The sequence below is a fragment of the Apteryx mantelli genome, chromosome 17 (assembly GCF_036417845.1).
Source record: "Apteryx mantelli isolate bAptMan1 chromosome 17, bAptMan1.hap1, whole genome shotgun sequence".
Lineage (NCBI taxonomy): Eukaryota > Metazoa > Chordata > Aves > Apterygiformes > Apterygidae > Apteryx > Apteryx mantelli.
Window position 1 is genome coordinate 16,896,386 of NC_089994.1, and position 16,530 is coordinate 16,912,915.

The 16,530-nt window shown below is 43.5% G+C and overlaps 1 protein-coding gene across 2 annotated transcripts in view; it reads left to right on the forward strand.

The window, feature by feature from the left end:
• MLXIP (MLX interacting protein) overlaps positions 1–16,530 on the forward strand; it is a 48,666-nt gene that overhangs the window by 21,015 nt on the left and 11,121 nt on the right. For both annotated transcript variants that reach the window (XR_010885882.1, XM_067306848.1), the window contains exons 2-9: positions 7,738–7,844; positions 8,194–8,279; positions 9,650–9,739; positions 10,017–10,058; positions 11,480–11,651; positions 12,674–12,763; positions 13,670–13,761; positions 13,929–14,592. Coding sequence is in view for 1 of the 2 variants with exons in the window: in XM_067306848.1 (XP_067162949.1) it covers positions 7,738–7,844; positions 8,194–8,279; positions 9,650–9,739; positions 10,017–10,058; positions 11,480–11,651; positions 12,674–12,763; positions 13,670–13,761; positions 13,929–14,592 (1,343 nt within the window). In the remaining variant the exon portion in view is untranslated. The remainder of the gene's footprint in view (positions 1–7,737; positions 7,845–8,193; positions 8,280–9,649; positions 9,740–10,016; positions 10,059–11,479; positions 11,652–12,673; positions 12,764–13,669; positions 13,762–13,928; positions 14,593–16,530) is intronic.

Genomic DNA, 16,530 nt, shown 5'->3' on the forward strand with positions numbered 1-16,530 from the left:
TAGTATAACTGACTTTTTTTTTTTTTTTTTTGACTTTCCTGCTTCTTTTTAGGAGGTGCATGCCTCAGCCTTCCTGGGTGAAAACAGTTTGGATAGCACGTTCTTGGCAGGTGTTACAAATCCGGTTTGCCAATGGATAGCTTTGTTTTGTTTTAGTTTTTTTTGTTTTCTTTAAACTTTTTTTTAATGTGTTCACACAATAGGGGAAAAATGTTTGTCCATTTTAGTATCTCTGTCTTCAAGATTGAAGCATTATTTTAAAAGGAGAGGAATCGAACAGTGGGGCGGTTTGGTTGTTTCACAGCATGTTTGTTGTAACCTCAGCACGAAGCTCTCTACCATCATCTGTGTAGTGTGGGCAACGTAGCATCCCTCCACAGCCTGAATCTGCTGTCACGGGAAGACTTCAGGTAGGAGGATGAACTGGGTAACCTCAAGAAAATGAGCTGCCCTAACGCTCACTTTTCAAATGAGCGCTGTCTGGGTTTGGCTTCCTAGGGCTGTGGCTAGGATTGGCTTTGTAATTAGGAGTAGTAACAAGCATCAGTGCAAAAGCGTGGCCTCCTCACGAGTCCTACATGCGTTGACTCAACGTAGGAATGTTTTTGTTTCACTTGCCTGCCTCTCTGCTCCGGCACACAATGCGTATAATCTGATTCTCTGAATGAACCTTTGTTTGGGGAAATATTGTTAGTTTTGGCTCTTAGAGAGCTGAGCTGACAGGCCCAGCTCCCCAGCAAAACAGATTGGAGATTAAAAAACAAACTAAAACCACTCCTTTACAAAAAATGCTGGGGAGAAGCCAAAAAGTTCATTTTCTTTGTTGCTGAAAAGGCTAATATAGTTAGCTACTTTAATATCAAATTAGAATTTTTTTCTATTGCTTAAATTATAAGACCCTTATTACCAACACCTGCAAAAAAATCTTAGAATCTCTGCAGTCTGCTTTGTAAATGAAGACTGAATGATCATATACAGGAGGGAATCAGAAAAAACTCGCAGAAGTGGGCATTAAGGCTGGAGCTGACAAAGTGAAAAAGAAAGCTTTTAGCACAAGGGCAGTGGGAATTCATAAAACAAACAAAACATAAAGTACACTTCGGTAGGTTGTTCCTGTAACCAAATGTACAAAATTTAGGTCTGAAAACAAAATAATTAGTTTGCTTAGAGCTACAGTACATGAGACCCCTATGGCCTGTATGAGGAGGGGCTCCTGCAAGTCTGTAGAAGCTACTTTTCAAGGTATCTTTGCTGCGTTTGCTGGGAATATATATTTGGGCAGCAGGGTCAGGCCTGTGGAATCTGAGCCTCAGAGCTCAGAGGTTTGTGTTTAAATTCCATTTATGATAGATCTAGGCCAGGTGCTGTGAGAGCGCAAAAGGAAAAAATAACTTCTCCTGAGCTAGAAAGCCAACTCTAGCCCGAGATTTCCCTTGTCCTTGTGTAGCAAAATAAGTGAAAGATAAGAGGGTGAAAATGAGGCTTCTCCACGCAGAGTATGGAAGCATGTCAGGAAAGCTGGGTCCCATGCCCAGCTCTGTCTGTTGCCTGCTTTGTAGCTATGGGTGTATAAACCAGCCTCACTGCTTATTTCCTAATTTTTAAATGGGGGATTGGGCAGTGCCCTTCTTCCCTCCCAGGGTGCTTGAGAGACCTCTTGTTTTGCAAGGCGTTCAGGTCACTACAGTTGCCGGACAGCTTCCAGCTGAAAGTCCTTGCTCGGCAGCATTCATGTGCCGTGGTGTGGAGAATGAGCTGAATTTTTTTCTGAATGGGGGAAGGGGATTTTTCAGACTGTTGTTTAAGGCAAAGTGGAACAGTCTTTCCTACTGTCTTCTATTAGAAAAAATTATGAAACATAATGGTATGCTACTGTTTTGATCATTTCTGAGGCTGATTAAGGCTGGGGAACTGCAAGTTGAAGCAGAAACAACTTAATAAAGCATTTGAGCTGTATTTTTTTTTAAAAAAAAAAGTATGTTCTATTGTACTATATTACATAGTTTTCATTTAATCAACACTTATTCAGATTTAATGGAGCTTATATAAGCTGTCCAAACCTGCCTCCTGCAATTTAGTCCTGTTTGGGAAGTACTTATCTTAACGTTTAAAAAACTTTCCTTCTCCTCTGCCCCTTCAGTATTCTCTTTAGAAACCAATGTTTCTTAAAATAATGATTTACCAGTTAGTAATTAAAAAAGAAACCAAAAACCTCTTCTGGGTTTGCACACAGATAAATGTCCTTTTCTGTCCTAATCCAGAGGGTGATGGTATCACATGGGTTTATGTTGTCCGAAGTCCATTTTAAAATCCTCTGATCTAAGAGAGGAGAACAGGGGATTCTTCTGTTGTGAGTCATCTTATATCAGAGCTGGATCCTGCTTCCACTGGTGTCAGGAGTTTTTTTCCATTGACTTCAGTGGAGTTGGATTGAATTGTTTCAGTGCTCTAATTACAGGGAGCTGCTGCATCTTAACAGGGGTGGGTGGCTGTCTCACGTGCCCCATACCTGGTAAGGAAGAAGGTCAACCCTTTGCATTGTCCCTGCTGGGTCAAAAGAATCGCTAAAATATCCTGCAAGATCATTCATTAACTGCTCTTGCAGGCAGTATCTGTTAGCCGTGGCCTTTAAATTGTGTTCATTGCGAATCGTCGGTGGAAGGCATCTCTAACGTGTGTTTGTAAAAAATCTGTAAAGATGAGGAGAGAACAACCCTCCATAGGTACTGTTCCCAAGGGTGAGAAGGTAGAAGGGTGTTACAATGTAGTTGGAGCTAACGGTGTTTAGAAATGCCTGTGTAGGTGCAATTAAAATATTACCTAGTTTGTAGATTGGTGTTTTATGATTCTCGGGATGTTTTAGTTAAAAATAAGATGATTAAATCCCAGCTGCCTGCACTTTACTAGCTCTTAGAGCAAACAGAAATAGATGATTAAGAGTCTGGAGCATCTCTTGTACGAGGAGAGGCTGAGAGAGCTGGGACTGTTCAGCCTGAAGACGAGAAGGCTCAGGGGGATCTTGCCAATGTGTATAAATATCTGGTGGGAGGGTGTCAGGAAGACGGGGCCAGGCTCTTCTCAGTGGTGCCCAGTGGTGGGACGAGAGGCAACGGGCACAAACTGAAACACAGGAAATTCTTCTGAGCATAAGAAAAAACTTCTTTATTGTGAGGGCAGCTGAACACGGGCACAGGCTGCCCGGGGAGGCTGTGGAGATGCTCCAACCCCAGCTGGAGCTGGGGCTGAGCAGCCAGCTCAGGCTGGCCCTGCTGGAGCAGGGCTTGGACCCGGTGATCTCCAGAGGTTCCTTTCCAACCCCAACTGTACTGTGATTCTGTGAACGGCCCAAAATGTTTAAAGCCATGCAAATACCTCCTTCTTCCGGAAATGTTTTATTTTGGATTTTGAGAATCTCAGCATTTCGTTTTATTTTCATGAAGGCAAAACTTTGAATAAAAATGAAAGTTGCCAGGGCAAAAATCTGTTTTGTTACATATTAGAATGCACGCCTTCTCTAATTACATTTCAGACTATTAAAGAAAAATATTTTAAAAATCAAATGTACTTGTGTTTAAGGGAACCAGGTCACAACCTCACAGTGGACATCTGTTTCTTGTACTTTACTACAAATACCGTAGTGTTTGAAGGTTTTTAATTGCTTTTAAAATACAGCTACTTTTACTGGAATTTTAAAAATAAAGACAGTTCTGTTACTATGACAGATCCGTGCTGCATATCTGCCTGCTCGGATCTCGGTTGCCTGAGGTGGTTCCTGAGCTGGGAAGAAGTATTGTGTGTCGAAAAGCTTGGGAATGAAATCCAGCCCCTCTTGGCGTATGTGGGACTCGTAGGTGAAAGCTGCAGCGCAGGAGGTGGCAGCCGGGTTTGTCTGCGGCTTCTCTCTTTGGAAATGCTGTGACTCCTCCCGAGCGTGGAGGGGCCCTGGGACGCGAGGGGATTTCCAGCTCCGTCAGCTGTTCAGCTGACGCTTTCTTAGTTGGCTTGCTAAGCTCAAACCACTCGGGGTCATTTGGTTTCAGGAAGTGGCGATTTCTCCATGGGAGACTGAACTAAACTCCTGGAATTTATTGCATATTACTCACCCCGTGGTTTTCATCACTTCAATTTGAGCTACATTTGATAGCGATGAAGATGAGAAAGTTGCATATTCCTCCGGCATTGCGTGTGCGGGCAGTGCCGCCCGGGCTGCCGGCAGCGAGGACACCTGCAGACCTCAACCGAGATCCCAGCTGCCTTCCCTCCACGCTCCTGCTCCGCGAGCAGCCTTCGTGCAGCACCAGCACCCGCCCGCTCACGCCACTTGCTGGCACAGCAGCGCCCGCGTGGATGGGGCTGTCCCAGCTGGCACCGCGGGCCATCCATGTGTGCCCTCACGTTTCACACTGACGGGTACCTTGCAGCTCGCTGCTTGGTTGGCAAGTTGCTCTGCGTTCCTTGTAGGAGCAGCGGTGGCCTTGGGGGCCAGGGAGCTGGCAGGGGCAGCAGGCAGTGGGTCGCTGTGGGTTTTCTTGTTTTGCTGCTTTAAAACGTGAAGATGAGTTTGAGTTAGGCAGCTGCTCTCAGTTACAGCGCGGTTCAAAGTAATGACTGTTGACATTGGTGGAATTTGGAGTAGGATCTAAATATTGTTCTCAGCTTCATGCTGGTTTGTCTCCACTGAGGATAAAGCCGTTTCACTTATGACCTCAAGTTGGACTTGTGCTTTGCTCCCATGGGAACTAAAAATAATAATTATTTTAAGAATAGGTTCTTAATCACTTCCTTCTTTTGATGCACTATTTTTTGTTTAGTATTTTGTGAGAATGTAATAGAAAATGTTTTAAACTATTTGTATTTTAATTCCAGTTTTAATTGGCTACTAGGAGCATACAAGAAATAATTATAGTTCCTTTGAGGTTTTCTGTAGAAAAAGCAGGTGTTCTTGTTATTTTGAATGAAGATTAACTAAGTAATAGAGTGCTGTTGCTTTGGCAGACTATCCAGTCATACAGAGCGATCAAGAGATGAACATTAAGTTGACATTGCTTAGTCAACGGCATGTAGGCACTGTATCAATGTTTAGAGTGATGCATCAGCGTATTAATCTCCTCTTTCTCTCTCTCTGAACTGCTAACGTGCATATGAGAGACAGGAAAAGGTGTGTGTTAATCTGGGTTTAGAAATAATGGTAAGCCAAGATATACAATGAGTTTATGACAGAGCTGCACGGTGAAGGCAGTGAAGGTGATGAGATAGCTCGCAGAGATGGGGAGACCATTAAACGAAAGGAGGAGTAAAAAACTTGCAGATGCTTCCCTCAACTGGAAAGGTCTTGAAACTCAGAAATGGGGCTTGGGGAGGCATATTTCAAAGGGTGGCATGCGAGTGCTCCAGCAAAAAAAAGAAAGCAAAAACAAAAACATGAGGTAACAGGGGCTTTCCTAAAGACTTCAGTGAGCACATGTTGTACAGAGTGTCTTAGAGCCCAGCTAAAGCGAATAACATGAACAAACTGATAACTATTTTTCCTGCTCCTTGCTGACAGATCACGTTGTTTTCTATTACTCCTAGCCTGTGAAGCTGCCCACTGCAGCCAGCCTTCCCTGCCGTGGGGAAGCCAGCGCTGGCCCATTTCATGTACCAAATTCCGTTTGTGCTTTCTTGCTTCTCAAGCACCAGAGTCCCAAAAGTTGCATCAACCCTTTTGGCGTGAGGAGAGGGGCAGTAAAACCCTAGAGGGTTCAGGCTACCCCCAGAGGGGTAGCTGGGGGCCGTGGTTAACACAGCCCTCGCGAGCTGGTTACTTGTCTACTCTCTTGCTGGGGAATTGCCCTCATCCTTTTAGTGTGCTTTATCTGGCCTCTGCGCCTGCTTCCACGTGCATACAAAAGCATAGCAATTTATTTTTTAAGAGGATAAAGGAGTAAAAAAAAAAAAAAAACAAAACTTTCTGCCCTTGGGCAACAGCTCGCCTGACAGTGATTTAACCTGCTACTACAACTGGCAATGCACAGTAGTGGTGAAATTAAAAGAAAGCTAGCTGGTTTTTCTTTCCCTGTCAGCTTGGCTGAGGCCTGGCTTTTGCTCCTGCGCTGCTGTAGCAGCTGTGGGAATACCCAAGTGGTAACAGCCGTTGTGGTGCTAGCAAGGGAGAAGAGTAGGAGCCGTGAGCCAAACAGCTGAAGGAAGCGTAGCTCTGGCATTTTAGGGTCTTTTGTGTAGGCTGCGAAGACTTTCTACTTGTGTATATAGTGTTGCAAATTTTCCTTAAAAAGAAGCGGTGAGGAGGTTTCCTAGACTGAGTACGAGGCTGGGAATGAGCAGTTCTCGAGCCGTGAACCTCCCTCGGCATGGCCATGGGCTGGCTCAGTGAAGCCCCTGGTGCTTCTGGGCAATGTGCTTTCTTGTCTCGCTGTGGTTTTAGGGCTTAAGTTTAAAACGGGCACTTCAAAGAAAAAATACTCTGCTCTTTGAGTGCCTTTCTACTGACTGTGGGATATCAAGTACGGAGGGCCCCAGGGCTAGTACATCTCTGTGTGGTGTTATTGCGACTCGTGGTAGAGGTCACTCCTGGCTGACCAGGTACTTGGTCTTTTTCTCTGAGGGGGCAAAGTATTCAGCAGCAGTGGTATTCGTGTCCCCTGTTCGCATGCTCTTCACTACAGAAGCAAGTCTCATAACGTTGGCCTGACGCCTGCGATGTTTCAAGAGGAACCTTTTGCCTTTTGGTGCGTTGTCATATTCTTTGTGGTTTGTACTGTTGATCCGCTTGTGTTGTGCTGAAGACACACAAACAGCATCAAGTAGGAAGATGTATGACTATAAAACTGTAAAAATGAGGAAGGACCCTGGGACAGGTGCAATACCTATGTTTTAATCCGTGATGTAAGATTTACTAGATTACCGGTATTTCCTACTTCCTCTGCTCTGTCAGTAACCTAAGATTAATGATTCATAAAGGTGTGTTTTAAGGGTTGGGTAGCTGGTGTTTATACAGTGTTTATTGGAGTCTCTGTTTCTCCCTTTTTTTTCTTCCCTATCCCCGGAAGATTGTTCACACATAAGCTGTGCCTCTTTCCACCCTCCCCTTTCCTTGAAGGTGAGTTACTGTTTCTAGTCTGTTGGTGATCCCTTGCAGAACTGGTGGGTGACAGTTCTTCTTAGGCCAGAGTTGGTGTTTTGTTCTTCCTTTCCCATGTTACCAGCCTGGAGAATCAGAAGGAACAGCAGAAATGAATTTGCATTGACTTCATCCAGCTCCTTGTCAAGATCCAAGCCAGGCAAAACTAAAACTCAGCCAACCCTGCAAAAAGCTGTAGGCCAGGGTTTGAGCTGAATTTTGAGCAATCTTATTCTCCGCTAATGGAAGCTCATAGGCTGGCATTCAAGAAGGCCGAATGCTGGCAAGGAGAAGGTGGCCTTTGGGTAAAATGAGTAGCAGTCCTGCTTGAGATGCTTGTGACCCCCATGTAGCGAAGACTCGTGGTCACAGTTGTCAGCAGAATCTGAAGGAGGCCTGAAAGGTGGACTCCTCTCTGGCACCTAGGGTGGTAAGCCTTGGCCAAAGCATATACGTAGAGAGCATACAGCAAAACCTGTTTGTCGCTGGCCAAGCATGGCTTGTTGTACTTTCTCTTCTGTTGGCAGTTTGGCAATTTTAGGAGGGCGCTACTTATCTTGAAGAGAGGAGCAAGAAAAAACTGAAATCAGAATGTTTTTCTTTCTGTTCTGTTTCAGTGGGAAGCTGGTTTCACCAAAATGGAAAAATTTTAAAGGCTTGAAACTTCAGTGGAGAGATAAAATCCGTCTCAATAACGCCATCTGGAGGGCATGGTACATGCAGTGTAGGTATCGAACTTCGTTGCGTGTCACTATAAAATATTTTCTGCAAGACATACACATAAGAGGCGAGACAGGAGAACTGAAGTTCCTGTCTAATGGAAAGTTCAAAAATTGTTAATGAACTAAATGTCTAGAAAGTTGTCATGACAGTGTCTTTGGATCAGTCCTCTTTGCAGATCTCTACACTGATGCTGCACTGTACAATCCAAGTACAGTCTGAAATTTCCCCATTCCCTGGTGGCTATCTGGAAGGAACCCTGACTAGATTTTTTCACATCTTGCCATTCAGGTGACAGGGCTCTCTGCAGAGCCTGCACATGCTGAGCACTTGGTTTTTCATTTGTGTTTCAGATCTGGAGAAGCGCAAGAATCCAGTGTGCCATTTTGTGACTCCACTGGATGGCTCTGTTGATGTAGATGAACATCGTCGGCCAGAAGTACGTACAACCTGAGGAATGTCTATACTAGTGAGATCTAGAAATTGAACTAGATTTTCTAGTCCACTAGATATAAAGCAGCATAGCAAGTCTATGCTCTGGTGCGTTTATCTGTCTGGAAGGAACCATCAATATAAAGAATACGTGCTGTTGAGCCAGTGTCATGTTAAGATGATCAAGATGCAATCCAAAGGCAAATTATTATCTATGTAACCTATGTCTGTGTTCTAGTTTGGTGAGATATAAGTCTCAGAAGTGAAATTTGAATAGCTAAAAGATTCTGACAGCCACAGCTCTCTCTGGCTGGAGATTGCTGAAGTCAGTGGGAAATCAGAGTGCTGACTGTTTTCAGGACTGAATCTAAGAGGCCCTGCGAAAGTTTTCTGTATCTTTATTCATTTGATGAAGTGTGATTTCAAGACAACAAGCAATTTTTTTTTTCTCTGTCAAGGTAACTTCACAAAAAGAGTGAATATGGGTTTGTGTACTTTCATTTTGTGCTACTGTAAACGTACATGCAGACTAATAGGTGTCCTCTGGCTCCTTGCAGAAAACCAGTGAGGCCCTTGATGTGGCAATATTTGGCTCTCTCTATACTGCATAATTCCAGAATAATTTATAAATGCTGTACCCTTCTAGGAAACAGCAAGGTAGCAACTGCTACTGAAAGGAGTTCCAGAAGAGTTTGTGGAACTGTCCCCGAAAAGAACAATGTTAATGTTTTTGTTGAAAGATGATCCACGAACCCAAGAAAGTTGTGTTAAGGCTCTCATTAGTCTGCTGTCCTCAGTTTCTCATACCCTGGTATCTGTGATACATTAGAGACCCACATTGTTCTGATCCTTTTGTCGTTGTTAGGGCACTGGTGTGCAGTATGTGGCCTGCAAGGTCACGCTTCTCCCTAAGTTGGACCTTAGGCTTCTATTACTTTGTGTCATTCTTAACAGCTTTTGTGTATGCACATGCATGTTCACACAACCTTGTGAAATTCTCTTTGCCTGTTTGCTGCAGGGCAGGGTGTTATAAGCTTTATATATTATATTTTAGTAAGTTCGTTTTTAGTTGTTTGGGTCTTTTTTGTCATGTCTTAAATATTGGTTATGGTTGATCCAATATGGGAGATGCTGACACTGCAGTCAGAAGCCATCTCTTGTTTGTTTATTGTGGGAAAGATGAAACTGGTACTATGTCAGATTTGCTCTGTGATATCTGAATTCTGGGACAATGTGGTCTGCTGATACATGAGCTCAGATAGAAATAGCATGCTTTCTTTCCTATTTTTTTCTGCCTGAAAATTTGCTTGAAAAATCTATTGAATGTTCAACCATTCTGTGATTCTGTGTAATTCCTGGTATATGTTGTGTTCTCAGGCCATTGCAACGGAAGGGAAATATTGGAAACGAAGAATTGAAATAGTCATCAGGGAATACCACAAGTGGAGAACCTACTTCAAGAAAAGGGTCTGTTGGTTTGCACAGTGATAGTAACTCATTTGAACTAGCAGCAATATGCTGTTGCTTTTCGAGTTGCAGTGCCACTTTTGCTAGCATGCAAAAATACTTAAAGCTGATAATAAGCTAATGCAGGCATACTCATCTAATTAGTCCCACTAAACTAAAACTGATTGTGCAGGGACTAATTGTGCATGATCAGAATTTTGCAAAATGAGATCTTCTACTAGCATATACAGGTTCTGTTTTAACTTTGTTTTAAGTCTGTTTTGTTCTCCTTTTGCAGTTACAAAAACACAAAGATGAAGATCTTTCAAGTTTGGTCAGGGTAGGTAATATCTCTGATAAGTGGCAGCATTTCTGTTTGTAGAATCTGCAATAAGTAACAAAGCTGTAACATGCAGTAGCTTGCATTGATTAGAATCTAAAGACAAGCATCTTGCTTTAGTCTTAATTAAGGTCAGACACCTTAATGCTTTTGTGCCGTAGAGAGCAGTGTAAATTTTCCAATTTAAATTGGGTGGAAGAGAGGCTGAATGTAAAGTGCTGTGACAAAAGAAAAGAGAACCGGTATTGGGTGCCCAGAACGATCAATCTCTTTGAGGGCTGACACATTATTTCATCTTGTTGCTGAGTCGTAGCTGTCAGCACGGCCTTGCTTGTGTAACTGGATATATGAGGATGCGCGTGCTATGTGTTGCAGAGCTTCCTGCTGCCACAACATGGGCAAATAGTCTGCCAGGATCCAAGAAAGGCAAGATGCTTAGAGGAACAGCAGCATCTTCATTTAGTATGCCCCCTAAAGCTGTCAAACCTGCTTTAGGCATAAACTGATGATCAGAAGCATTGTTCAGATTTTTTTTGAAGCTAAGCATAAGTCTGGATCTGTCCCAGGTTCACAAAATAATCAGCTGTTTTGACCCTGAGCTCTGGTGCACCATCATGGCACACAGCTGTAGCTGGTGCTGCAGGCTGGCTCAGCCACAAGAACCTGACTGTGCACGCTTTTAGTCTGCAGCATTGTAAGGCAATGCAATTTAGCTTAGCCTGTAGTGAAGGAGGGGCAAGCCAAGTCACAGTATGTTGTAATTTTGATGTACTGAAAGTGCCCACAAGAACATAAACCTACCTCGTAGAGAGTCAGATTAATTACACCTAATTACATTTCAGAGATTCAGCAATACTTCAAGATTGGGAGGGTGTTTGTTTTTAGTTTTTGCTGTCCATGTTATTTTTAAATCTTTATTCAACCCAGAAGGTCATTAAACTGTAGGTGCAAAAATATGCATATAATCAATGAAGCTAGGAAGTGTTCTTAAAGTTATTTTTGGTTTTGTGCAAAAACTTCCCCCAGAGCGTGGTGATATTGTACTGAAGTTTGCTGCTGCTGTTCAAAGCAGTGAGCTTAGGTTATTGTATTAGGAGTACCACCGATCTGTTTCAATATAAAGAGATGATACTGATGCCAGACTAGAGGAGCAATTGGTCTGTTTAGTATGTAAAATAGGCCAGAATAGATGGAGTGCTGGTTTGATGCGGTGTGGCAGGAGGTAAAAAAGCACAGGTGGACTAATGTGAGAGGAGGCAGGGTGCTGGAGCAGGTTGTATGTGAATTCTGTCCATTTGAATGGCTCCTAAAGGAGAGTTTCTTTCTCTTAAAAAAAATGTGAAAACTGGAGACTGTTTTTATATATCTGCTTTACCTACCTGTGTCTAGGCAATCTGACTTTTCTTCCTTTCCTTTGGCAGGATGATGATGTGGTCCTCTGGCAAAAGAGAAGGTATGGTAGAGAAACTCCAGTCCCCATGGAGGAAGACTCCCTCTTGGATGCAGATATGCTTATGTCCGAGTTCACCGACACGCTGTTCTCCACGCTGTCTTCACATCAGCTGGTTTCCTGGCCAAATCCCAGAGAGATAGGTATTTTCTGGCTGTTAGCTATGTTGATTTTGCAGTGAGACTCTCTAGGAGATGTCTGGTTTGTTGCTTTGCTTCTTTTCTAGTCTTGTTTCATTCTGTGCTTAAGAAAGCTTACCTTATTTGGCTGAAAGAGATAAAAATAGCCCAAGGAATATAGCTGTTTAAGTTATAGAATCCCAGTTATTCATCCAAATATCATTTCTGTCTTAGCTTCTTATTCAGTGTTCCTGATATAGCCTCTAATACTGCTCTGAATAAATCTGTCTGTAGTGAGCACTGTTTATCACTGGAGAAGGCATTGTTATTTATCTCAAATCATATGTATGTATTTATATGTGCATGTGGGTGTGTATAAATATGTATGTATTTTTAAGGAATACCTATTCATTTATGTAGCCTCAAAATCCTTGGGTATGTCCCTTAGAACAGACGAAGTCACATCTGTAAAAACAGTCCCAAGAGCTATGCTGTTCTGTCAACCTCTTTCTAACCGAAGGCTCTGACTGGCTAATGGGACAGCAAATGTCCACTGTGCACCGTCCTTGCTGCATGGATATCTGAGCTATCTGAGCAACTCCAGAGCCACTGCAGTTTACATGAAGTGTGCTTAAAGCAAAATGAAATGGATGATGGTTTATTTTAAAACACTGTTTTATAAACTGTGGTGGTTCAGGATCTGATTCACAGCAAGCTGATGTCTTGTGCAGCAGGGACAGGACAGGAGGTTTGGGAGCAGTAAGCCTGTGAGGTGTCCAGGCTAGGCTATCCTAGCTGTTAGTCAGAGCCTTGAGGGTTTCACCTCTTCCTTTTCACTAGTTCAAAGTTTAATTCCCCAGCAGTCTGATCTCAGAACTGCGCTGTAGTCCTGAAGGAGAGCAGATGCCCAACCTGTTTCAGCAGCAGTTTTTATGTAAATGTCCTGGCCAAGCCTGGCTGTGGTGTGTTAATTCTAGCCAAGTGCCAAATTCCTATTGATGTTACTGTGCAAATGATGCAAAGCTAATCTCTCTTAAATTTTCCAGCTCACTTAGGAAATGCTGACATGATTCAACCAGGGCTTATTCCTCTCCAGCCAAATTTTGATTTCATGGATACTTTTGAGCCTTTTCAGGGTAAGAATCAGAAATATTATCAATTAATTTCTTTAAAATTACAGTGATTTATGAACTAGTGTTTTACAGAAAACTAAACTTTACAGATATGTACTCCCTTTAGAAGTTACAAAATTTGACTGAAAGGAGAAGAACATTTGACGTTTTCATTGTTGTTTATTTCAAGCAGATGCATGTGTGGGGAGACTCTCTTGTTACTGTGATCCCAACTCCTTGCTTATCCAGCTTTGAAAATCACTTTACAACTGTTTATTCCAGTGTTTGAACTGAGTAACTATTTGTTAATTGTGGCTTTCCGAAGAATGGCTTTTAGATCTTAAGTCATTGAGTAATTAAAGACAGAATATCAGATGTGGATAAGAGAACTTTTTGCATTAATCATCACCCACAGAATCACTAAGGTTTTCCCATTTAACACTTCTTAATGGTGAAATATCAGGACCTGTGTTAGAGAGTTGAAAACATTTTTGTTTGCCCTGGAATATTTGCTGGTACTCTCAAGAGTTACCTATGACATTAAACTACTCCTGACAGCGTTGATTGTTATGGATTTTGATGGAAGTTGCATGTTTGCTGGGCCTCCACGCGGTTTGCATCAGCTTACAGAATTTTGTGGGACAGGTTGGAATCAGCTCCTGGCTGTCTGCATATAGGTGAACCTTAAAAAGTGCAATGAATTTGTGTGATTCTCGGCTTCTATAAAAAGCGAAGAACCCTGCCTTGAAGAGATCAGTTCCTCTGGAAGACAACATTTAATTTCTTAGCCAGCAGTTGTGTGAAGCAAAAATCTTGTGGTTTCATTATTTTCTAAGTAATATTGAGACTCCTGTGAATTTGTGTTATTTAGCAATGCTGCCTCATCAATATGAAAAATAGAAGGTTAATAAGCGACTTTTCATATTTCAGATTTGTTCACATCCAGTCGTTCCAGTAATTATTTCCTTTCTGTGTCTGCTGTCAGTTCTGCTACAACAGACAGCAGCAGCCATTCTTCTCAGGTAAGGTTGATTCTTGATGTTTACAACAGACTCAGCTCAAACATGTATGTGTCGTGTAGAATTTCAGACATGAGACATGTTCTCACCTCAGAAGGAGTTGAGAAGAGGCTCAGATGAAGAGTTTTAGGGGTCAATGCTGAATCAGAAATATTTTTCTTTTCTGTCAGTCTCCTGTCCTGCCGTCGGGTTCATTACCCAGCGCGCTTCCAACGGGGAACCTCAGTGATGGACTGATTGCTCCCTCAGTACCTGCTCCTGTCATTCCTGATGTTGGCACTGACCAGTGCTCCAGCATTAGAAGCGGAGGATCTTTCATCCAGCCAGCGGACTTCACTCCTGACTCGTCTCTCAGCGGGCCCCAGCCTTTTGTCCCAGTATTTCAAACTCCTCTGCCACTGCTTCAACCTGCGACCCCACAGCACCAGTCCCCGTTGCCTGCAGTGCCTCTGAATACTGGCTTAAGCTCTCCACCATCTGCTTTTGCTGCCCCAGAAACCCAGAAGTTTGGCCTCTGTGAATCTACAGTTATCACCCATACAGCTTCTGCTACGCTGACCCACAATGCCCCTGCCACCACCTTCAGCCAGAGCCAGAACCTTGTCCTGGCAACGCAGCAGCCAGGGGCAGGAGTGCCTTGTAACCTGGCTTTCCAGACTGCTGTCCTGCAGGGGCAGCCCCGGCCCCAGCTTCAGTCCCAGCTGACGTTTGCACTCCCTAAAGCTGTTCCTCTGGCCAGTGCTGGGACAAGGCCCAAAGAGTCACAAAAAATAGTGCCTGCTCCGAAGCCTGAAACAGTGTCCTTAGTATTAAAGAATGCCTTCATCACCCCAGGTGAGAGGCATTGGTGTGGTGTTTCTCTTTACTGAGTGGGTCTACTAGGAGGGAGCGATCTTGCTTTTCTTTTTTAAATAGTGAGTAAAAACGCAGCTTGCTAAGGGTGTCCCGGCGACCTGTGAATCCACTGGAGTGTGGCCACGCTGCACGATGGGGTGCTCTGGACTGCTGCTAGCACTGGAAGCAGTTTTGTTGAGGGTGTGCAAAGAGACCTGCCAAAGGGGTGATTCACTATGTGGTTTTCAGCCCCAAGATTATATCTCCTTGTAAAATTTGTGCTGAGCTCTATAGATGCATCAGCTTACGGGTTGACTAGAGCTCTGCACCCCTGCTCCATAGAAACCTTGGTTGTGATATTTAATGCTGTTCTGATTAGCTCTGCCCCGCTTAGCCACGCAGCACAGATGGAGATGGCAGGGAGACAAGTGTGGGATGGAGAATGGCAGGTTTGTCACTGTCACTGACTCATCTGGTTGCCTTGGTCAAGTCTGTTTACTTATCTGTGCATCACTACCCTCTGTAATACCAGGGTAATATTTACCTGCTTCAGCTGTATTCTGAGGCTGAGCTTAGTGTGCCTGAAACTCTTTGAGACATAGTACAGGGGTTGGCTAGGGAACGGCTGTTGAAATGGACCACAGCGTTGGTGCAGAAGGAAGCATGGGAGCACACATTCGCAGACCATCACAGCAGTGATGGGCACCAAACATTTGGGTGGAATAGGACATGGAGCATGCAGAGACCTGGGGATCTTTGCCTCAGACAATCTAAAGACTCCTGAGATGCTGTCAGGAGCATGTGATTTTTTTAGTTCAGTGCATCAGTGTGCAACTGATAAGCTGGGACCTCCACAATTGCATTGACTGGGCATGATTTGGAGACATTTGTGGAGGCTGAGAACAGCAAACATGAGCAGAGAGAGAGTTTTGCTGGCAGTTCTTGTGGGAGAGCTCAAGACTAGGGCAGGACAGGCAATACACTTTTTCTTGGGATTATTGTACTCTGTCTTCAGACTTGTGCTGGATGGTGGCAAAGCAGCTTCAGCCACCTGAAATGTGCAACACTAATCCAAGAAAACCCCTGCCTGGAGGAGTATCATGAAATAGGCTTTACTAGGGAGTAGGTGTGTCTGCCAGGGCCTGGCACTGTGATTACCCATCAAAAAATCAGTGTTTAGGAGTGGGAACAGACCTGACGATCTAAATCTAACATGTCACTGGGAACAAGTTGGTCCACGGTTAATAGCACTAGGGTGCTCCTGGCCATGTTTCTGCCTGTAGTCTGTTATGAAGCAAGAGTCCATGTACCTTCAGCAGTCAAGACCTGCATTACTTACCTAGTAAAGCATTGTAGACAACGCTCATTGCCAGAAAGCCTTTGCTCCTAGCTTACTCACTGCCTCCTTAGTTGTATACCTTGCTCCTCATCCCGTACGTCACTTTTCCAGTACCTTATGAGTTACTTCTGCGCTATTGCAACCAAAAGTTTTGTTTTTCATCCAGACTTTTGATTTTTTTTTTTTCACTTCTGGCAGTGGCATGTGTTCAGGGATCACAGTGCTCCAAAATCACTGTGACATCAGGCTCAGAGTTCAAATCCAAGATTCTATCTCAAGACTGGAGCTTTATTTTTGGCAATAGAGTATATATCAGTACTTGTAACTGAGGCATTTATGCCTGTCATTTCTGTTCAGGACACACAAATCACCTCATGACTGTAAAGTGAATTGCATTATAACCTCTTTTGGAAAGGGATGTATTATGTTTATTGTCATGTGAAATAAGGACTCAGAAATCTGCGCAAGTTGTCTCATCAGGTGCAAGATTTCACATGGAAAAGAACTGTGCTATCACTACTGCAGCTTAAATGTTCTAATTTGGAGAGGAGAGTCTACAGAAGATGTGTATGTAGGATGGAAACCTGAAACCTCTAAAG